Genomic DNA, 22,823 nt, shown 5'->3' with positions numbered 1-22,823 from the left:
CCCAGTCTGTCTCTCACCCACTGACTCCTCAATCTAAGTTTTCACTGACTGCCTGTCTTGTGTGCAGCCCGGGCGCTGGCTTCTTTACTTGTCATTCCATCCAGGAAGAGCTCACACCAACTGCTGAAACTTCCTTAGCCTGACGAAGGGTTTTTGAACCCAAAAGCTTGCTTAAAATTTGTTTTCCAACTATTTAAGTTGGTCTAATAAAAGATATCAGATTCACCCAAAGAACCTTGTCTGCCTATGCCCTTAGACCAACATGGCTACAACCTACACCCCTGTGAATAGCTTTGGCATTTCTTAACTGTGACCTTAATGCTGCATTACTATAATTGTTTGCAGGAGTTTGACTGACTGTAGCTCAAAGGGACTTCAATGTGTCTTCTAGTGCATAATCTCTACTACAACATGTCCGACTGTAATCTCCCTACACCTGTCCCGTCCTGTAGCTGTTGCTTGTTTTCCTAAGGAATGGGTTAACCTATTCAGTAAACAGTTTGTGGGGACCATTTTGTTTCCTTTAAATTACTGCCCAGTCCCCTGGCACATCTCCCCTCATGTGCTATCCACTACAGGTTAGTATATACAAAGCAGCCTCCACTTGCCCTCTGGGATGTCACTGTCCCACCTTACAACATGCGTAATGCACGAGGACTGCAGTGAGATGTGCTTGTGACCAGCGATGGTAGAACACTATCCTCAAGACTGAGTGAAAGCCCTAGGGCAATAATGGTTTTACTTTGCTGGGAAAATAAAAAAGAATGACAAGGTTTATGTTTAACAATAAGTTTTGTTACTGGAGGAAATCACTGGAAGCACATTTAAAAATAAAGAGCTTGGGGGTCCTGGTTCCCTGCAATTGAGATTCCACAGAGCATCCAACCTGCAAGACAGCTCAGCCCTCAGCCGCCAGCCCTGCCCCAAAAGAGTGGCTCAGTCCCATGGCACTGAGAGCTCACCCTGCAGAACAGTTCAGCTCCATAGCACCAGGACCCAAATCTGCAAAAGCAGCTCAGCCCTGCAGCACTGAGATCCAATGTTGCCAGTCTCCTTTGCTCCAGGACAACAAAGAGTACTCCTAACCCACCCCAGGCCTCTGATATAGATTTGCAGCCACCTTAAGTGTGTGCCCACAGGTCTTCTGAACTAATCTAGTGCTCCTGCTTACCCCAAAATTTCCTACCTCTCACATATTTCCGCAATTCAGAACCTTTCCCCATGCCATTTTCTTTTACTGTTCTTCCCTGGGAACTTCTCTTTTAAGCTGACATGCTGTTCTGCAACATACAACCAGACGCAGAGTGTGGACAGTGGCTCATGTACCTCTTGAAAAGGGGACCAGTCTTCCAGATGTTGGTGTTGCCCACACACCCTCTTGGGGGGTCTGTGATATTCTCCTTCTCAAACAAGTCGTGCACTGCTTGAGCTACCACAGCAACAGCATCGCTAATGTGAGCTGACTCATTCTTCCCATTAATGAGCTGCAAACCAATCACCCCTGTGGAGGACAATAAAAATGGCGCAAGTCAGTGACACAAGGCAGAAAGATCCTCCCCCCATGTCCTCCTCATTAGGGCTCCACTAAAGCCAGATCCCTCCTTCCTAGCCATGGACTGGCAGGTTTCCAAGGGACCAGCAGACTGGATTCATGGGAGACCTACTTCCTATAAGCCTTGGGGTGGACAGGGGCAAGATTAGAGCCTGACTCCCGGCTGTCAGCCTCTTCCTGTATGAAGACAGCTTGCTCTTGTGCCATGTGTCATGAGGAGCAGTGTGGGAAGCAGGCAGCAAAAGTGATAGATGATGCATAAAGAAGGACCAGCACTGAAACGGCAAAGCCACCCTGAGAGTCAGAGGCGATACGGGCTGTATGACTGACAGAGGCCTTTTACATGGGGCAGAGCAAAGGGTTGGCTGTTTGCGCTGGGCACCAGGGTTCTCCAAATCCTGTTGAATCGGTGCAATGGCAGCTAAGCTGCTGTTGTTCCCCATGACACATCCATAAACACAGGCCTGGTTAGAGAACATTTTTTCCTCAGAACTGCAACCTGAAGCAGCTCTAATCCCAGGGGACTAGCATGACAAACCCTTTTAACTGACATTCATCCTGGAAAACACCTAATGTGCTGGAGCTGTTACCAATATAACATACTGTTCAGTCTGCATACAGTGCTGCTTGAGGCTACCATTTCCTGGCACCCTTCCCTCTCCCTCCCTTTCTGTGTAGATCTATGTCCTTAACAATAAAAGGGAAAAGAACGAGGATCAGGCCGAGCAGCAGATGAAACCATTCTGGTTCCAGGACCTGTTCTCTTCCTGCTCCTGGGGCTTCTCAGCACGTCACCTGCTGGGGAGGGCCTCTCTCCCTCTTTCTCTGTGTGCCAGTCCACACAAAAGGTAAGTTGGTTACAGTAGCAACAGGCAGGTGATGGTTTCTTAGCTCAGGCTGTGACAGGCTGTGATTTTTGCTCCTTTGTTCCCTAGTTCACTTTCTCCACAGAACAGACAAGGTCTCCCACAAGTGCTTGTTAAAGAATGAGGTATATCAGACTTATCAGACACAGGTCAGGGAAGAAGAAGTGGGGAAAGCCTCTTCTAGTGTAAGACCACTTTTGCCAGGCCCAAATTCCTGCCTCTTCATTCTCCATGGAACTGGCTTTGTTTCTCTTTGCTCATAGTCATACCCATCCCTTGTTTGTTTCAGTGAGTCAGAGGTTAGCTGTGGATTGACCATATTCTGGCCCTGATCCATCCTCTTAATGCTTTTCAGGCAACCCAAAGGAATGGGTAGTAGAGAGAACCCCTGGGTGGCATAAAGCTGGAACAAGAGAGCTGTAATCACTCATTTTCTGCCAAGCTGTATTTTGAGCAGAGGCTGGCAGGGGTAGGAGACAGTATGGCCATTATGCTCCAATGCTCCTTAGATCCACAGTAAATAAAGCAGTTCCATGGGGACGATTCTACCAGCACAGTTTAGAGCAGTCCTTAGCTGCTCTTTGTTAAGCTGGACATAGTTCCAGCCCTTGGTTGACTCTGTCTTCAGGGATCAGGGGAACAAAAAAGCTCACAGCTACTTTGTGCCAACCCTGGGTCCTACACCAAATGCACCCCAGAGGCCCAGATGTGCATCTGACTCTAACAGATTGTTCACAGCACCAAGACTGACGCTTGGTACAGAACTCACTTTCAGGACTTGGTGCTGAACCCAGAATCCTTCCCCCAGCCCAGAGAGCTTGTCTGGTGGCCACGAATGGTGTCTGCCAAGCCTTGTGTTCCTCTTTGGCTCTGCCTGTTCTATTTCTCTGATCCGTCCTAGCCTCCTCCCCGTAGCTGCAGTAAATTGTTTGGTGAAGAAGTTACTATGAATCAGACAGGGCAAGGACAATCTATTATTTAATCCTTCCTTTCCTAGGGAAAGAGCCAAGGGCTTTATATGTGCAAGAATGCTACACTGAGTGCAAAGCACTCCACTTAGATTATGTGCCCCAACCTCACTGCTTATTCTGGCCAGCCTATTTCTGTAAAGATATTTGCTTCTCTGTCCATAGTAGTGAAATACATCCCTGGGCTACCAGTGCCCATAGTTCTTTACAGCTCCTGCTCATTCTCTCAGAACCGGTACAGAAAACAGCCCAAGCTGCCAGCAGCAATATTTATCTTTATGAAAAGTAAGTATGAACAATAAAAATATCATCGCACTAGAATGTAATCTATTGCCATAGCAGTGTTATGAGCCATTTCATTGCTCTGGCTGAGATGGAGTTATTAGGCCTGTATTGACCAGCACACCCAATGAGCACTCAGCATCAGGAAATGGAGGTTCCTACCGTCAGGGGCGTAGCGCAGGGCATTGCCAGAGATCTCCCTCTCTCCCACCAGCCACACATATCCTGAGCCTGTCATGTTAAGCATAGCTGCTGATCTGTACACAGTGGCTGCGTCATCCTCACTGAAAAGAGAGAGAAGATAGTGAGGATGCTATCAGCAGCTGCACGTACCAGCTGCCTTCTTTCCTCTTCTTCTGATTAAGACCCATCCAGGTGGAGAAGGAAAGGGGCAGCCAGACTGAAAGGTTGCATTGTACAATACCAGGGCTGGTTCCACACCCTCCTCTCACCTTCTGCTCCACCTCTGGAACTGAGATGCACAGAAGCCAATTAATACAGCAGTGTGATGCAGTCTGGAGACCAAAGTGAAAGGGCTTGCTACAATCTGGGAGGCTCCTTCAATGGCCACACAGGTGCTTCCCCCAGGACAGGAGAAAATGAGCACTTGGGGCAGAAGTCTATGTGCCCTTGTGCACCTAATGGGCAACTTTCCAGCCAGGCACATGGCTAGTTTGGTACTTATGTGCAGGTTGCAGTTGTGTTACCCTGTGCTGTGGTTGTGTAAGTGCACACGCCTAAGCTGATCATGCACAGTTGGTTATGCACAGACCAGGCATGTACACAGCTACCCACGCATGTTCATGCCGCATGCATAATACAAATGTAGCCACCACAGAGGACAGGCTGCCAGGCTGGAATAACTCCCAGTACAGCACATTCGGGAAGCAGCATCCTTGAGACTTAGGATGGGGGCAGAGTCGCATGTTGCCTGGATCTCTGAGTGGGATGGATCAGTACTTTTTCACACGGGAAATGGTGGGAAGGAGCGAAAGAAGGCTTGTCTTACAGTTGTGTAACCAGGGGTGGGTGAGAGGGGAACCTGCCTTAAGCACCAAGTTAGGAGGGGCACCTTTGCAGAGTCCATGCCCTGGCATCATTACCATGCCAGGAACTCCAAAACAGTTCCCAGCTGTCATTGCTTTAAGAGCAACAGAGCTGGAATAGGCAGAGCAGGTGCGATGGCAGCAGCTCAGCCAGGACTATATAGAAGTTCCCAGCTGGGTAAGACTGCTGCCCCCCAACTCTGCCACTGGAGCAATGCGCTGCCACCACTGCTGCCTGCACCCCTGCTCCTCTCAGAACCATGTACCCCACCCCTGCTCTCCTGCAAGGATTGCTCCACGTGCCAGCTTGGCTTGTTATGCCCCTGTTCTCCGATTGCAGTGGTTCTCAACCTTTTTGGACTCGAGGAACCCCTCCATAACTTTTGTGAACTGGCTGGCACCCAATTTCAAAAACTAATTTATATATTACAGTGCCGACCTCCTTACAGAGGGACTGAACAATGGGGATGGGAGACTGGCCAGGCAGGGAAAATCCTGAATCTGTGCTTATGTGTTTATCTTCTCACAACCTTACAGTCACCCCACAAAGGATCTGATGTCAGCCAGGGTGCCATGACACCCCGGTTGAGAATCATTGTTTTATCAGCAGTGAGAATAACCTCATCCTGGGTAGGGGAGGAAGAAAGACCATGGGAAAACAAATATTTCTGGGCACAAAACTAGCAGCCAATTCCAGCTGAGGGAGAAGGGGAACAAGAGTATGTACCAGAGGGCGAGCCTAGTAGAAGGAAATCCTGAAGGCCAGAGGCAGCCCAGCAGTATGGGCAGAGGACAAGGACAGCAAGGTCTGTCTGTTTACCTTCACTACACAAGTGGCACAAGCCTTCTGACACTGCACACAGAGGGCCAGCATCTTGGTGGGCAACTTCCATCCTGTTCTTCACAAAAACTCTTTGCATCCAGTCCCCATCGGGCAATCCTCTGATGCCACAAACTCTTTCTACCTGGGGTGGGATGAATCTCCATCTCATGCACTCCACATACAGAGCAGTCATCATGATCTTACTCCCTCACCCATCCCCAACACACATCTTCTGTCATGGCTTTGGGGATTTGTTAAATCACTATGCATACAGAATAATAAAACATCATGCATCACAGGGAGGCTTAATGAGTTAAATGTTCCCAGTGCACCTGGATCCATAGATGAAGGCAGCCAAAGAATGACCAAGGGCTATCCTGTTATTATTGATATAAATGTATTTGTACAGCATAGCAGACCTCCTTTAACTACCCAGGGTCACACAAACTGCACAGATTTTTTTCCAGTACCTAACAAACCTGCTGCTGCCAAGTGCAATGACAACTTATTGCAAACTTCCCTGGAAGGACCAGGTATCCCCTGAATAGCCCTGACTTCAAAGGCAAGGTCAGATCAGAGCACCAGAGCTGTATACCCAGAAAGGAACAGAGAAGGTAGAAGATGGAGTGGAGAAGTCAAATGCCTCCTTGTTTCTCTAGACCTTACCTGGCAGAGAGGATAATAACCCGAGCCTCCAGCTCCTTGGCTTCCAGCAGCAGCGAAGTCAGGTTTTTGGTTCCAGGATCAAACTGAAGAACTTTCTCAGCCTGTGATTAGTGTGAGCAAAGCTGGTTAGTACAATAGCCTCAGGCCTGCTGGGGAGAGCCATGCTATCTAGAAAAGGGTCAAGAGAACTCATTAAACTGTACAAAATTCAGCTAGATAAGGTAGGTTATAACTAGTTTTTTTCTTTTTTCTTTTTTTCCTTTGCTTTCCTTTCTTTCTTTTTTAAACTTTATTTTCTTTTTTTATTTTCTTTTTTATTTTTTTGCACTGTGCATGCAAACGGAAGTCAATCAAGACCCAAAAAGAGGCGTGCATTGTACAGGAAAGAGAAAAAGGCTTTTGAAATGCAATTGAAAACTCAAGCGAGTGTTGTTTTTCAAAAACACAGGAAATAAAAACAAAAAAACAAAAAAATATTGCACAGGGTTAACCTTTGGGAGTAAAAGTGACCATCTTACACCAAGGAGCTGTTTCCTTTGGGGAGGAAAGGGGGTTGGTTCAATCTTTCAAAAAGAAAAACTTGCAAGTTAAGTACTGGTTCACATGCATGTATCAAAAAGAAATCCTTCTGGGGTCAGCTGGCTAGTTTTCCATTCTCAAGTTCAAACCAAAGCTATCTCAACATAAAAACGTGCTACCAAGAAACATATTCATAGATTTATATTTTTTTTTTGGTTTTTTTGCTTTTCTTTTCTTTTCTTTTTTTTTTTTTTGACTTTGTTTTTTATTTATTTATTTATTTTTGGTCTGGTGGCTGTGGCTACTTGTCATTTGCTAGTTAGATTGGTGGGCGACGTGCATTTCCATGCATATATACCTTGGGTCCTCGCTTGTTGTCATAGGAAAGTTGGTCGAGGTTTTCATAGTTCCTTTTTTTACTCTGATGAATAATGTGCACAGAGAAAATATGTAGACACAGAAGAATATTATAAACAGTTGAAAATGACGTGTACTAAAGCAATCCAACATCCACCTCCTCCTCCACTGTTTGCTAAAGGGCCTCTATAACGCTGGAGCTCGCAAAAACCATTACTAACAGGAGAGAGGGCCTCAGCTCTCATGAAAACAGAGAGTTGCAAAGCCACATTGATTAGAACAAGCGCAGACGTCACAGCTGTTGCGATGCAGTTGCACATCCCTTTGTAGGACTAGGGATTTCTTCCGCAAGAAATTTATAATCTTAAATTCAGAAATGATCTACATGTCTGTAAGGACCTAAGATGCTGTCATTCCATAGAACTACTGTGGAAGTAAGGAGAAAATGTTCTGTATGGAAAGTGCTAGATAAACACAAAGTATTACAATGTTTTATTATTATTACTGGTAGTATTTATAATTATAACTATTACAGTCCTGTTCACCCTAAGCAAGCTCTGAAAACGAAATGTCCAGCTGAACTTCATACCTCCTGCAGGAGGGGTCAGCTCTGTGGAACTTGGCAAGAGAAAGAAAACACTTGCTATTTTCTATGCTGGATCAAAGCATGACAATGTGGAAGCAATGGTGTTCATGACATGATATGCCAGCCTTTACCTGCTGTATGGGGGAAGACAGGGGGGCAGGTCAACAACACATAATCTGAAAATCTAGTTGCAGAATGTGCACATACCTTGGAAAATACAGACTTTGGAGAATGTGGTTCTGTCTCCCCTGCCCTGTGGATAGCTATTGAGACTATGCACCCTCAACTCCACTCCCCGTGGAGCTCTCCCTAACATCAGCAGGAACATTATGGACGCATCAGGTACAGGATACACACTACTGCTAGACTCTCTTGAAATTAGGGTTTGAAGAAGAAAGCTCTTTCCTCCTATTTTCACTGTGAGCACTGAGTAACTTCTTGCTCTCATTTTTCAGTGTTGGAACAAAAACTTGCTGAGAGTATCTTTCCTGCAGATTGCACAAGGACCAATAACCCACTGCTGCCAGAAGGTCTGTTCCTGCATCAGTTTACATAGAGCAGAGTGCATCATCCCAGGAGAAGCCAATATACTCATGCCTGCTAAAACCTACACCTGCTAGCACTTGCAGGATCAAGACAGATTGTGTGCAATTCAATAGATTTAAGTCACCCCCCTTCTCCCCACCTGGTATGGACACCTCTGAGCAATTAGGGGGAGGAGGGACCATTAACATCTTGAATCAAATTTAACAGTCTGAATGAAATGCCCAATGGGAACCTGACTCAAAATTTAACAGTTTCCCACCAAGTTCTTCTTTAACAGGCAACTGTTTTTATCTCCTCACCTCAATTTTCAAACTGCAGGGACTGTCTTCTTCTCACAGCTCTTTTATGAATGCTTTTTTAAAGGACACTTTGCTACTTGTCCTCTCTGTTCCATACCCACAACACAATGGCATTTCCATTGCTTTTTCTCTTCTAAATGGGGTCTAGCACGTTTCTTAGTTTCCTATGGATCAGAAAGTGCATCTATAGTGGAAAAAGACCTGATGGAGAAGAATGTATGCTAAGTTCCCTTTCTGTCCTAAGTTCAGGCACTATCCCCAGTGCCAACGGAGGAAACTTGCAGTGTTGCTTGTCAGCATCTCATCATATCACATCAAGACAGAGCATTACTGTAACAGAGAAAAGCACTGTTTCATTGACAGGATGCAGGGAAATATTTGGTCTCTTTCAGAAGCACCAGCTATTCATATTCAGGCAACAGCAACTTAGCACTGTGGTTTATCTTCCCGTGTTTCTTATATCTTTCAATCTGCAACCACAAATGACTCATGAATCTGAGTGGGCTAATATCTAAAAAGTATACTCAACAAAAGATCAGAGTGGATTGTAAGGAACAAATCTTAAGCTAGGTCTATCTGGGTGGGATGAGATGGAACCTAATGAAACAAGATGTCTGATTTCTTTCGGTTATCCTCTTAAGACTGTTATGCGGCTGCCATTGTAACAGTGGAATTAAAGAAATCATTTGCAATGAATCACCTCTTTGTACTTGTCTATAAGCTGGTGAGACACGAGTCTGTTTCTGTTCCTTGAAGCTGTTAGTGTAACACTTAGAATCAGGTGTTTGAAGAAAGGAATTATGTTCACAAATTAAAAATTCACTGTCTGCAGCGTTTGCTTAGAAGTTATTGCTAGTACAAATGCTCCAGCTGGTGCTTTGGTGCTCACATAAATGGGAAGCATCAGGCCTGAGAAATGGTCAAAATGAATTCTTTTACACACTCCAGTGCCTTTGGAGGGATATTTTCACAGTACTCAACACTTTTTAATAAATCAAGAACAGTGTCTAAATGTTTATGGCAATTACCTGGACTGTTTGCCATGTAGAGTGCAACTCAGCAAGAGGAACTGCAGCAAAATCAGGCTGACAGTTACTGGGGATGGGGTTGAACTGAAGCTTGACATTTGGGGTATTCAAAGACAATTCAGCCCTGGATCTGAATGCTGTGACCTAAATGCCTATGTTGAAAGAATTATACCACAAGAAGTGAGTTTCAGCAGATTTCTTGTAGCTGCCAAGTGAGAGAGAGCAGAAAATCCTGCTCTTGTCACAGATGTGTTTGATCCCATAAGTGCACAGGTATATTGTGCTCAAGTTTGAGTGAACACTGAATTCCTCACAGTAAGTCATGGCCTTCCCGAGGTGGATTGCAAGGGGGAGCTCTGTAGCGTGGCAGCAGCTTTTCCTTTCTGTTCAATTCTTGTTCTGGGGCAGATCGTTGTTCAGTCTGACTATGTGAAGATAAACACATGTTGGGGGATGAGCTAGGGTAGGGCTGAAGTCATGAAAAAATAATGAACCATCAGGTCAGCTCAACAAAATAGAAAGCAGACCCTCTGTGATTACAAGAGCAGTTAGATGCCAGAAGGGACTGGGGACAAGTTAGAGAAACCCACTTAAAGATTATCAGCCAGTTTTTAGAGTTCTCAGTATGTTAAGAGAGCTCACTGGATTGTGGGGGGGTGACTGTTCTTGATCCTATCTGCTCCACTGCAAAGAGGATGGAATAAGATGGCCTGGCAGATGTCAACCAAGACAAAGAAGAAGATGATCTCTCCTCAGAAAGGACACTTGCGGCATCTGGAGCAGTCTCATGGCTGCTATAAGACATTCAGGCCTGTTACGGGTTTAGGTCAAACCAGTCCTATATCAAGGTTGGGAGGAGGCGAGCAGGGTGACTGTCCTGGGTACCAAAGCAAAGGAGCACCAACAGGCACTGCCCAGCTGGAGCAGGGCACAGGATGGAGCCATGAGTGACTTGTTTGAGGAGGGGGGCACGTGGAGGGGGGCTCCTGCCACTGTGTGCACTCCCTGGCAAGCATGGGGGGCATGTGCCCCTCAGATCTATATGCAGGGTGAGGGTGGGCTGCCACTGCAGACTTTGCCCTGGGCACCAAACTTCCTTGCCATGGCACTGTGTCAAACACAGTGCAAGCCACCACACAGACCCCATGCTTGGTGCTTTTTTCTTAGAAATAACAGGATGAAGAGGAGGTATGATGCCGGACACAGGTAGTATCACTTAGAGGGAAGCAAAGCACAGAGTACCAGATTATGACATGAGTCTGATGTCCTCATTTGTTGATCAAAAGGACACTGTAGTGAGTGGAGGTACCAGGAGAACTCAGAGTAGAAACGAGAAGCAGCAGCAAAAGTTGTGGGCATGGACATTGGGGGTGAGAGAAAGATGTGTGCAACTAGGGGCATGAACACACTGCCCCAGAAAAATAGTGATGGTGACCCTTTTAAAGCCATCACTGACTGCAGGCAGAAACCGAAGACACAGCCTAGGGTGGTTCTTGGGGAGGGGCTGCACTGATTCCTGAGAAGAAAGGACTCGGCAATGGCCTTGAGCTGCAGTGAGGAACTCTCAGGCTCCGCATTCGGGGAAGTGCCTGACTGAGAACAGTGTCAGCAAAGGCAGAAGCTGCCTGTGGAAGTCAGAGGAGTCTTCAGTCTTGGGGCTGCCCACAGCTGAGCATGTGTGCCATCTCTCAGAAACGATTCACCTATTGCTCATTCAGCGCTGCCATAATGCAAAAGAAGGCAGTTGCTAGAAGGGCCAGAAGAGGTTTCTCCCCACTCAAAGATATTGCATTTTAAACAGACTGCACAAGAGTCATCTGCAGCTGCAGGTGTTAATCAACAACCGGGCTTGCCTCATCTGGTTGACTGTCCAGCATGGGGTGACACAGCCAGGTATTGCCAAACTGCAGTCATTACCAGTGACCTCATGCCAGCTTCTTGAGGCATCAGTGGGGAATGAGTGTCACTTCCTGACAGTGTCTGATAGTCGGGAAGGGAAACTATCTTAGAGGACTTCTTTGCGAAGAGTGTAATGGGCCTGGAAGTTCATGGAGCTGTTACCCTGGACATTCGGCAGCAGGCGAGAGGAGCTGGGTAGAGCTGTCATTTCCACATCCCTGCCATGGAGGAGGTTCTGTGTCCTTTAGTTAAAACACTTCCCTTTGAAAATGCTCAGAGTGAGGCTACAGCCAAGCAGTCTGTTGCCTTGCAAGTGCCTGCTCAGCTTCAGCCTTAACAGCAGAGCTCCGGCTCCTATCACCCACAGGCGACTGGAGCATACTTACAGTCATCCTGAACCTGGAGAATTTCTTCTAAGTCTTCAGACAGCTGGACTTCCTTAGCTTTCCCCCCACACTTGCTTAGCACTGAAAATAGGTGCAGTGCACCTCCTCGATAAAGCTGCTCTCAGAAGCCACAAACATACTCTCATATACAGCATGGGGCATGTAAGGAAAGCTGTGTTGAGCATGTGCTTCAATGGAGATGGGAACCAGGGCATAAAACAACAGCTATATAGCTGAGAGCTTTATAGAGAGGGTGCATTATACCTCTGTGCAGTAAAGCACTGACTGCCCTTGCCCTCCCAAGTACCATTTAGCCAATTAAAGAAGCTGCTCTTCTGGATTCATTTGTTTTGTAATTGGCCTTGCTTGGTTTGTATTGGTCCTTCAGTGATTGAATGGGGCAAGTACTTTTCCTAAGCTGAACGATTGGTCCTCTCCCTAGGTGGAAATCTGTGGGATGAGGTATTTGCAGAGCTCCAGGTTATTCTTCCCTTCTTTTGTAGTTGATTTACATGTAGGAGATTTCGACCATGGCAAAGCAAGTGAAATGAATAAAGTACAAAGTTCTGTCAGGTACTAGTCAGACACTGTTGATGCTTTAAGCATAATGTCAGCCATGTTACAATGGAAAGAAAAGGTGTTTTACATACAGAAATCTACATACATACAACAGCCCAAGACTTCTAGTTTTGTTGTTGTTGCTTTAACAAAATGACATGACAATGTTTAGAAACTGACCTTGGATTCTCTCTCTTCCAGCAGTGTCTCCAGCTTCTTCTGTGCAGCACGACCCTCATGGTCGTCACTGACAATCAGTATGACATGATTCCAGTTGAAGACTCGCATCATCCCAAACCAGACATTGGACTGGTGAGAGTATGGCGGCACAGTGCGCAAGAAGGACAGATGGATGCTCTGCAAGGAAGAACAAAAGCTAAACATAGACTTTTGCAGCTCATTCTTGCAGGGGTTTCTTACTGACCAATCAGCTCCACATGTACTGGGCAAACTTAGAAATCAAGAACAAGCAAAGCAGGAATTTTTGGCAATTTATAGGCTGTTGACATCAAACTATTAGCAGGCCTCTGTAATTTAGAATTCCCTTTCTTGGTTGAAGAGCAGGTAGTAACCTTGATTTCACACATTTTTGTTTCCTGGAGCCAACCCAACACATGGGGTGAATGGATTTTTGGTCTGTGACTTATTAGCGTATGATCAAGGAAAAGAACTGGTGCAGTTATTCATTGTCAATAACATTCAGTGCAAATTTAGCCTTTTTCTGGTCTTAAATTATTTAAAAATGATTTTGAGTGCACAGTTCTGGGGGAGCAAATAAGAAAGGAGCAGTGATGAGCAATTTTCGATGCATGCACATATACCAGGCTTTTGCTAAAAAGGCAAGCAATATGTTTGGGTGTGTAGGGGTTGGCATAGAAACTAAAGATGAAACTATTTTAATGGCAATGCATTCATCAACAGTACACGTTCACCTGGAACTCAGTGTTTATTGGTGTCAAAAAGGTTAGAAATAAAAAGGGCCCAGAGAAAGCAACGGAAATCAGAGCCATGGAAAAGCATGTTTATGACATTTTGGATGACTGCTTCTTGGAAGAGCTTGCTCTACAGCCCATAAGAGATGAAACAATTCTGAACTCCTGGCTTATATAACTAACCCACACTCCTTGGCTCAGGAAGTAACTATGGCTGAATGATTAAGCAACAGTAATTACATTCAACATCCTCTGGAGAGGGATTGTACCAAAAACTGCAGCTGACGCAAAGGTTGAAAAACAGCTTGTTGAAAGGGCTGTGCAGGAAAATGTAAGGACATTAAAATGCTTATATTCTCATTCTGCATAAGATCTACCCAAGCAAGTCCCAAAAGGCAGGCAAAGCCCTAAACAGGAAAGGGCATAAAACAGGGGAGGAGGGAGCTGAAATGATAAAACTGAGGTTACTTAAGACAGAAATTGGGAATCCATTCCAAATGAACAATATTACCGTTCACATACTTTTCAGCCCCCTGGAATATGGGGGTGACCAGTAAAGTGGCACCATTAGCAGGTGGCAATGAACTATTTAGGTTAGTCAAGATTGGCGAAGACTGTACAGAACTTCTACAGGGCCTAACCCAGATATGGGAACGGGCCACATGATAACAGGTGGAATTCAGTATTGAGGTTGGCAAAGCCATTCATGTTGGGAGGATTCAATGGACATGTTTCAGGGTTGTAAGTTAACTTTAACCAGTCAGAAAAAAGACCCAGGCCTCATAGCAGGCAGCTCATTAACACCTCTTCTTTTGTACCAGAAGTTATAAATGCAAGCAATATGTTGGGATGACTAGGGACTGGGAGAGAAAATAAAGACAGAAATATTTCAATAGCATTATATCCATCAACCACACAACTTTACTTATCATACAGCATTTGCTTCTAGTTATCCCCTCTTTAAAGTTTAAAAATGAAAGGGGTTCAAAGAGGGCAACAAGTAGAGGCATGGAGACCACTTGCATGAATCAGTGGACTGAACAGAGCTGATCAAAAGCTTTCGAATAACATTTTTTAAAACAGAACAAAGCCTTCTTGTGTGATTCAATAATTTTGCAAGAACTGTCCATTTCAAAAATGTTTGTGACATGTTTAAAATAATTTTAGTATTTGTTTTGAGCTTTTATAATTTTTATTTGTTGTTCTTCATTTTTCTGATTTTTCTTTTTTCTTCTTCACTTAACTTTTCCTTTCCTTGCCTTCTTTTTTCCAGTCATTTTAATGGATTTTACAAAATGACTAGGGGGGAAAAAGGGGACAAGGAAAAAGTCTGGATAATGATATTTGCAAAATCATAGGTCCCAGGTGAGATCCCAGAAGACTGAAGACAAGCTGACATGTACTGTTTTTAAGGAGGGTGGGGAATAGGACCAGGGAGATTGCAGACAGGTCCACCTGACTTCAGTACCTGGGACGTTACTAGAACAAATTATAAAACAGTCATTTTGTAACCACCGGGAGGAGGAGGGGGAAATAACAAGCAGGCAGTGTTAAGAACAAACAGGTTCAAGTCAACTTGTTTTCTTTCTTTGACAGGGTAACTAAGAAAGCAGAAATGAGATAGACAGACTGTACTTTTATTTTAGTAAGGCCTTTGGTCAGTCTCACATGACAGTCTCCTGAGTACACCGGAGAAATGTGGGCTAGATAGACTTACTGTTAGAAACATTTGTAATTGGCTGAATAATCACAAGCAAGGAGACACCACATATGGATCAATATCAGAATGGCTGTAAGTTTCAAATGAGGTTCAACTTTTTCATTAATCATTTGGATACAGAAATAGAGAGCTTTTTCTGATCAAGTTTGCAGACGACAGAAAACTAGAAACTCTTTGGTGGTTAGAAGTAGAATTCAAAAAGGAGCTTGATAAATTAGAGCACTCATGGGCCTGTATCAAGCAGAGGAAGAACCAGTACATATTCAGAATTAAACCTGAATGAACATTTCAGCAAATAACTAACATACGCAAAGCTATCTTACTGGCACGCTATAAGCAAACAGCAGCAAACAAATAGTTTTCAAATATAGCTTAGGTTTCTGTTTATAACTATCCACAAACTAAAAGATGTTTACACAAAGTCCTGCATTGTTCAGAATAATCATACACTGCTTTATGCTAATTTATTTCTACTGGAAAGCATCTCAGCTTGTCTGAGGTGTCATGAGTCATGTGGCACTATTGTGATCTCCAAGGTTCAGGTATGAAGCACAAATACGCATTATGACAGATGTGGGGGAAAAAAACCCCCATGCTTTCCGAAAGAAGCAGCGCATTAGTTCAACCTAGCTCTGTGGTATCAGGTGCTTAAGTGGGGCTTTTTGACACTTTTATCTAAAGCTGATTCAATCAGCTATTGTTACAAATTGAAGACTTGTTTCCTGAAATATTCTGCAGCCTCCATGTAAAACTATCTTTCCTATGAACCTTTTTGCCACCCAAAAGGTCTGCAGTAATGAAAGCACTTGACAGATCCATGTCAACCATTCTCTGGGCGTGTCTATAGGTATATTAACATGCTATAGTTAATGCGCATTAAACCTAGTACCTCCACTGTGAGGTACTAGGAAAATGTGCATTAGTTTGTTTTAATGTGCATTAACTGAAGAGTACAGGGTGTCTATAGACCTACTGGGAGGCTGCTGTGATGTGCTGTAATTACAGTGTGCCAGAGCAGACTCAATCAAGTCTACTGGAGCATGCTAATTAGTGTGCTCCAGCCAGCCTCAGCGTCTTGTATATCAGCATCCCCATGCTTCAAAATGGCAGCAAGGGCACTTTAACTAAAGCTCGCTCAATGAGCTTTAGTTAAAGTGCCCCCACTGCCATTTTGAAGTTCAGGGATACTGATACATGATGAGACACTGAGGGGCTTTAATTAGAGCAGCATCTCAGAGATACTCTAATGATATACTGCGCCCCCCCCCGAACACATGTAAAATCACCCACAGTTTTTAAGTAATGCTTAATGAGGATAGCTTATTTTAATGCACATTAAAATGGCACTGGGTGTTATAATAGCCTGCAAAGCAGCCTCCACCTTGTTTTGGCAAGCTGCTGGTTACTATTTATGCTATATAGGAAAGTGCCGGTCAAAGCAGGATATAGCTCCCAACATGAGGAACTATTAAGTTCTTGGTCACCATGGAGAGTTTATAATAGAGAAAGAAATTATCCCAGAGCAAAGAGTCTGTCCTCTGCCTAGCTTTCACCTCCTAACACAGGGAGCATCCTCATTCCACTTAGTACTGCCCAGAAGCAGAGCCCCATGCACAAACAGCTATATGTTAAAATGGCAGTCTAAGTTCAGAGCAAATAAATACTGATCAGTTCCAACTCCAATCAGTTTGGTTTTTTTATGTGTTTCAGGAAGTAAGCAGGATTCAGTCCACATATAACTAATTCTTCTGACCATCAGATTAAAATCTTTCCTAAAGCCTAGCTATCTGACCACCCAGCTGACTGCCATACTGAGATTCAGGCATAAAAAAATTAGATTTTCAGAGGTCCTGAGCTCTCTCAGACCTCACAGACACTGCTGGAAACTCAGCCCCTTTGCAAATCAGATCACTTTTATTTAGTCCAGGGCACAGAGCATAAACACGGATTTAGGTACTCACTGGATAACTCAGATGTGAATTCCTTGGGCACAGTGATTTTTTTCAGATCAGGTTCCTAATCTTTAATGTCTTCTTATTAGATACTCACAAACATGGGGTGTGCCTGTTTGCTCTGGCAGCAGATAGACTTTTTTTGTCTGCTTCAGCCAACAGATTATCCGTTCTCTGTTGCACACTGCAGAGCTTAAATCCTGTACCTGCCAGTCGGTATCATGAACATCTCGGCATTCTGAAGGCCTTTGATTTTATTGAGCTAAACAGCTGCTGCCCTCTGGTTATTTGGAAATCCTGACTGACCTGAGATAAAGGCAGTTTCCTTGCCAGAGGAATCCCCCAAGTAGCAAATGTTTTTCCTTATTATTATATTACAGAAATAATGTCTTGATGGAGTTACAAAGTGAAGTACTCTGTTGTTACGAAATGCCAGAATCAATGTAATCCCATGCATTTGGCCCCCCATGTGCACATCTATTATAATACATTCTTTAATTACATGATTGCATATTATTCATCCACAAGACCCCTATCTCATTCAGTGCACAGGGCAGATGGGGCTCATTGAATAGGTATTTAATCAATCATCTTTTTATCTCACTATTTAGTGTCCCCATGCAGTATTTAATGCACATCACCCAAACCCTGCACACTTGAAAGCAGCAGAAGCCAATCTTTTTGGAAGGCTGCCACAAATTAGTCCCATACCCTCCTTGAGTGCCACTCCCATCTCCATCCCCTGCCCTATCTGCTGCTGTGCTGCCTGTCCCCTCCCTGCTCTGCTGTGTGCCACACATGCCACAAGCTGGCCGCCTCTGTTCTACAAAATGATTTCTTTGCTCATAAGCTTTTCTCTGGTGCTCTCAGACCCCTGGCATGAGGTGTGGTGGGCTTAATGTCCCTTTTTACAGGTGAGGAACTGAGGCACAGAGATTAAAGCCAAAATTGTCAAAAGTGCCCACTCATTTGCGGGTAGGAGGACCAATTTGAGAAGACCTTGGACCTGATTTCTTCCAGATTATGTAGCACTTTAAATTAGGGCTGTGCAGAGCTTCAGTCCCTGATTCGATTTGGTGGAGATTTGGCCCGATTCAGTGGCCTAATCTCCAAATCCAAATCGAATCACAGGACCCTTTAACCTCTCCAAATCAAATCAAAACCCTCTGATTCGATTTGGAGAGATTCAGAAATTTGGACATAGACACAGTTTTAAATGTTTTTTCCATGTACCTCTAGGTAGCAGGGGCTCATGAGTGCTGTGATGCTGGGGTGCATGGAGCCCCACCGCACCCCCCCCCCCTTGGCAACTGGTGCCTCCTGGGTCTGGGGGGCACCTGGGGTCTCCCCACAGCCAACTGCTGAGCTGGGTGTGTGTGGGGAGTGTGGGCCCCCAGGGGAGGCAGAAGTGAACCAGAAGTACTTCCAGTCCACTGTTGGGTTTGCCACCGAGCACGTGGAGGGCCCCTCATGCTCCCGTGGGACACTCCATCTGCCTCAGCATTGCAAGCTTTCACAAGCCCCGCTGGTACTTCGAGGTATGTAGGAAAAACATTTAAAGCTGTATCTATGTCCAAATTGTGGTTCTCCAAATCAGCATTGAATCTTCAGATCTGGATTCAGCTGAATCGAATCAGGGACAGTGATCTGAATCAACAAATCAAATCACTGTCCCTGATCTGGGCTGAATCCATATCCAAATTGAATAGGGCCTGCTTCACACACCCCTACTATAAATCACTTTAAATGTTCAGATCAGAGCTTCCATTGACCTCAGCTGCAACTGAGCAAGTGGTCACTGCCAAAGACGTGCCAAGTGTCTTGGATTGGGTTCACATAAAATGAAGAACACAGCAGCTGCCTCTACACATGCAGATAAAGGGGAAGTGGGATCTAATGCACGAGCCTTATAGCTGCAGCAGGTGTGATTGTGGGATTGCATGTTAGATCCCACAGCGCCTTGTTGCAGATACAAGGGGAGCTCAATCCTGCGCTCCCCCTGCCTGCACTGGCAAGAAGCAAGCTCTTGTGGCTGGGAGCACCCTCAGCTGAGGGGCTCCCAACCATGGGGGCACCCTACACACTCCTGCAGCTGGGAAATGTGGCTGCTGTGATCTCCCAGCCCCAGGGTTGAGTGAAACCCCTGGGGCTGGGACATCACACTTACTGGGGTTTCACAGCCTTGTAGGAGGGGAATGAAACATCCAAAGGCTGGGAGAGCCTGGCAACCACAATCTCTCAGCCCTGGGGGTTTCATGCACCCCTGGGACTGGGAGATTGCTGCCATGCCCTGCAGATGATCCAGCTGGGTCCCAGCACCAGGAGGCGCACTGCCCAGACCTTGTGTCCATAGCTGCAGGACTCTGGGTCCCAGCAGCCATGAGATGCTGCTGGGACCCAAAGTCAGCAGCTGCTGGGGTTGAGAGCCCCTTCAGTTGCAGGATCATGCTCAACTGCTCTGCTCTGTAAGGCTGGAGCATGTGTAGTCTGGTTACACAGCAGAGCTGTGAGGGGCTGAAGCATGCTCCGTGAAGAGGGAATCTTTGGCTTTCGCTGCCCAACTCTGTCAATTCTTCACCAGGCATGTGTGACCTGAGATTTTTCAGAAGCTCATAAGTAAATTCCCTTGGAAACAGCAGAAGATACATCCCTGACATCTTGGCAACACAGAGCTATCATTTTGTTCCAAATTACAGATTCCCCATGAAATTGTTAAAACGGGTGAAATGGCTCATTTTCCCTTGATCTTACCATCAAAAACAGCCGATCTCTTTCTTTTTGCTGAGATGTTCAGAAAAATTTAGGTTGAAGCAGACTCCTGGCACAGAAAACTTCTTCTCACATGGTAGGAATTTGGCAAGGTTACAAGCAACTGAAAACAGGGTCTTATAATGGAAAATACCAATTATACCTAGCTACAGACATCACTGTCTACACAGCCTATAAGAAACAACATTAACAACAGTGAGTGATAACTCTGTTGAGAAGAAACTGGAATGATATATACTTGGGTACCCCTCTATTCCTGGCACCCGTTCTACTGAAAAATGCCTTTCTGACTGGCAACACCTGTCATATCCCATGTAGGTTGTTTCTGAGGCTGGAAGGGATGCCTGCAACAACTCAGCAGTGGCACCCAACACGTTTCCTAACATCTGAGCAAACTGCCTTCTGAAGTCCAAGTAGTTTCTAATGTTCAAGATCCACCATCATCACCCTGTCTCTCTTGTTCTCCCAGCAACACTTGACGGGTGGCACTTTTGGCTCTACTGAAATCTCCCCAGTGCTCCCACCACAAGCTAGTCAACCGTACTGCACAATCAGCATTCATTATCTGTAACCACAATAACATCAGACAAGTTTGCTGACCATTCTCCCCTATGCAGAGATGCCCACATCTGCTGATGCTTTAAAATCAGTGCTACAGAGCACCATGGAAATCCTACTCAACACCTGGACTAAACATTATTCAGTGCTCGGGAGAACTAAGCACGATGTTTGTCCATAGAACCAGCAGAAGACGTGCAGTGACAATGCAAACTTCTCCCCCCTTCTGGTAGGCAGGGCATACCTCTTTTCCAGATGCCCACCTTCGGGGCATGTCAATAGTCAGGCCTAGTAAGCCCTACCCTTGTCTTTTCTAGAGGCTGATGGCAGATGGCAAGGTGGAAACTGTGAGAGCGGAAGTTTATGAAGGAACCTGGCCTGTTGGAACTGGATTGAGCCTATCCAGCCCTTTTTATTGATCCTGGAGCAGTGCATCAAAAAGACTAATGAGCCCTAAGCAAAGTTCTAGTTATACTGAGCTGTTGTCTGATTTAATCTGAATCACTGTTCTTCCCCTCGTGAAGCTTGGCTTCATTTGGCATGTTGCAGAAGTGACTAATTTTGCACTGAACATTTGCATCAGTGAACATTCCCATTCTACATGTGAAAGCCATCACTGTGTGAAACAGGCATACATTCAAGCTTTGGAATAGGGCAGCTCTAACTCCATGAACTCATGGACCTCAGCAAAATTATCCACAATTGTGTGTCCAACTTTGGGTTTGCAATGAAACAAGAAAATCGCAGCCGTCTCTGGAAGAATTCTAGGGTACTCTTTCAGCCCTTAGTGAGCAAATACATTTTCAGAAGACGTTTTGCAAGATCAGCTATGAGTTGAGACACATCTCAAAAAAGAACCACCTGCAGCACCATCCCCTTGCAGTAACAGAAGTGTGATATGAACCCGGTGGTGACGCCCACCCAAAGTTTGTGCAAAACCCCCTAAAGTTCTCAAAATATATTAGGCTTAAGTGGAGAGTATCCCTGCCTGGCACTCTGCATATGGGGAGTCTCACTTTCAAGTGCCTTTTAATTTTCTTAGGGATTATGGACATTGGTTGGGGCACCTGGAACATGTGTTGGGAGATGGACAGACTGGATGATATTTAATACATAAGGATACTTTAAAAATAATTTCTAACATCTCTGCTGCTAATGATGACACATCAGCCCACGGAATGAACTCAAAGAGTTCTTTCTAAGAGATACTCAGTAATATAGTCCTTGTCCATCTCTGCAGTTCTGCCAGTATCCAGAGCCCACTCAGGAGGACCCCAGCTGTCCTTTGTCACCAATTCAGGAGTTAGTTCATTCATTCAATTTAACCAAAGAGCTTTGAGTCCAGCAGCTTTACAGAGAAATTGCAGAAATGATCCAGCAATATGTAGGTCAACCCTGTAAGCTGTTGCAAAACAAGGAATCTAGAGAGAGCAAGAGTAAGAGAGAACAACAGAGTCATCATATCAAACTGGAAAAGAAAGAAAGAATGAAAGAAAGAAAGAAATTCTGGAGAAAGTAATGCAGATATCATTAGCCACTCCTGGTGAACGCTCTTCATTTATAGCACATGTATGAGGTACTGTAATAGGAAACATGCATCAGTTACCTTATCAGAATATATAGACATGCGTGTTGTCAGACCAATGACAGGAATCCTGTAGAAGCCAGCTGTGTATGATACAGGTGTTGGTGTTAGGTGATCATTTGGAGCAGGTGGGTGACTAACTAATATTGCATAGACCTGTAGAACACAGGATACATGATACAAACATTATTTCACAGGAGCAAATTGTCACAAACTGTGAATTTCCTTTTCTTTTTTGCAACATTAAAAAGCCAAGTTCTAATGTGATAACAGCAATCAAACAAAAGAAAGCACAATCACACTACAAAAGCGACACGTCACACGTCATGATGCGGTTCAATGCATGGAGGAAGGTGTGCATGAAAAGACTGCTTCTAGCCCTGGGCTGAAGCCTATAAGGAAGAAATGGTTCTGTTTGGATTCCATCCTGATGGAAATGTGCTGTCTGGCTGCTTGCAACAGAAGCTAATAACTCTCCTGGCTTACAGATTAAAGGGAAACATCTCCCTTACAGTCACACTATGTAATGCAATTTATTTAACCACACATTTAATACTCTACTGTAATTCCCCTCTGAGGACTATTACAAGCAAAGTGGTCAGCTGGGATTCTTAGTGAGAGCAAGAGCTCTGAGCGCACGTCAGAGCTACAGAACAAATCAGCCATCTGTCCGCTGAGCATGCACAAAGATCAAAGAGCCAGGGAGAAGCACAAGTGGGGTGGGTGGGTGGGTGGGGATGAGGGGGAGCACACAGGAGAATCCTCAGCACTCAGGCAAAGGCATGAAGAAGCCAGGGAAAGAATACATCTCAGTAGCAGTTTTCATTCCTCTTAGCAAAGCAGGGTGATTGTAACTGCCAATAAAACCACATAACTTTATACAAAATTGCTTTCACAGCCCCATAAATGTGCCAGACACTTGACAA

The 22,823-nt window shown here is 44.9% G+C and overlaps 1 protein-coding gene across 7 annotated transcripts in view; it reads right to left on the bottom strand.

Moving 5' to 3' along the window:
* GRIN1 (glutamate ionotropic receptor NMDA type subunit 1) overlaps positions 1–22,052 on the bottom strand; it is a 59,771-nt gene extending 37,719 nt beyond the window's left edge. For 5 of the 7 annotated variants that reach the window (XR_002102150.1, XM_019540577.1, XM_019540580.1 and 2 more), the window contains exons 1-6: positions 21,919–22,051; positions 12,562–12,738; positions 7,081–7,143; positions 6,204–6,304; positions 3,831–3,952; positions 1,327–1,501 (exon numbers count right to left, since the gene is read on the bottom strand). Coding sequence is in view for 6 of the 7 variants with exons in the window: in XM_019540577.1 (XP_019396122.1) it covers positions 1,327–1,501; positions 3,831–3,952; positions 6,204–6,304; positions 7,081–7,143; positions 12,562–12,738; positions 21,919–21,939 (659 nt within the window). In the remaining variant the exon portion in view is untranslated. Of the gene's footprint in view, positions 1–1,326; positions 1,502–3,830; positions 3,953–6,203; positions 6,305–7,080; positions 7,144–12,561; positions 12,739–21,918 lie in introns of all 7 variants that reach the window. The other 2 variants (XM_019540576.1, XM_019540575.1) reach the window with 1 other exon arrangement.
* Between the last annotated feature and the right edge of the window lie 771 nt (positions 22,053–22,823).

Source organism: Crocodylus porosus, unplaced genomic scaffold (genome assembly GCF_001723895.1).
Source record: "Crocodylus porosus isolate Cpor-Errol unplaced genomic scaffold, CroPor_comp1, whole genome shotgun sequence".
NCBI classification, from domain to species: domain Eukaryota; kingdom Metazoa; phylum Chordata; order Crocodylia; family Crocodylidae; genus Crocodylus; species Crocodylus porosus.
Note: the sequence above shows the minus strand (reverse complement) of the source record. Positions and strands in the feature narration are given on the sequence as shown.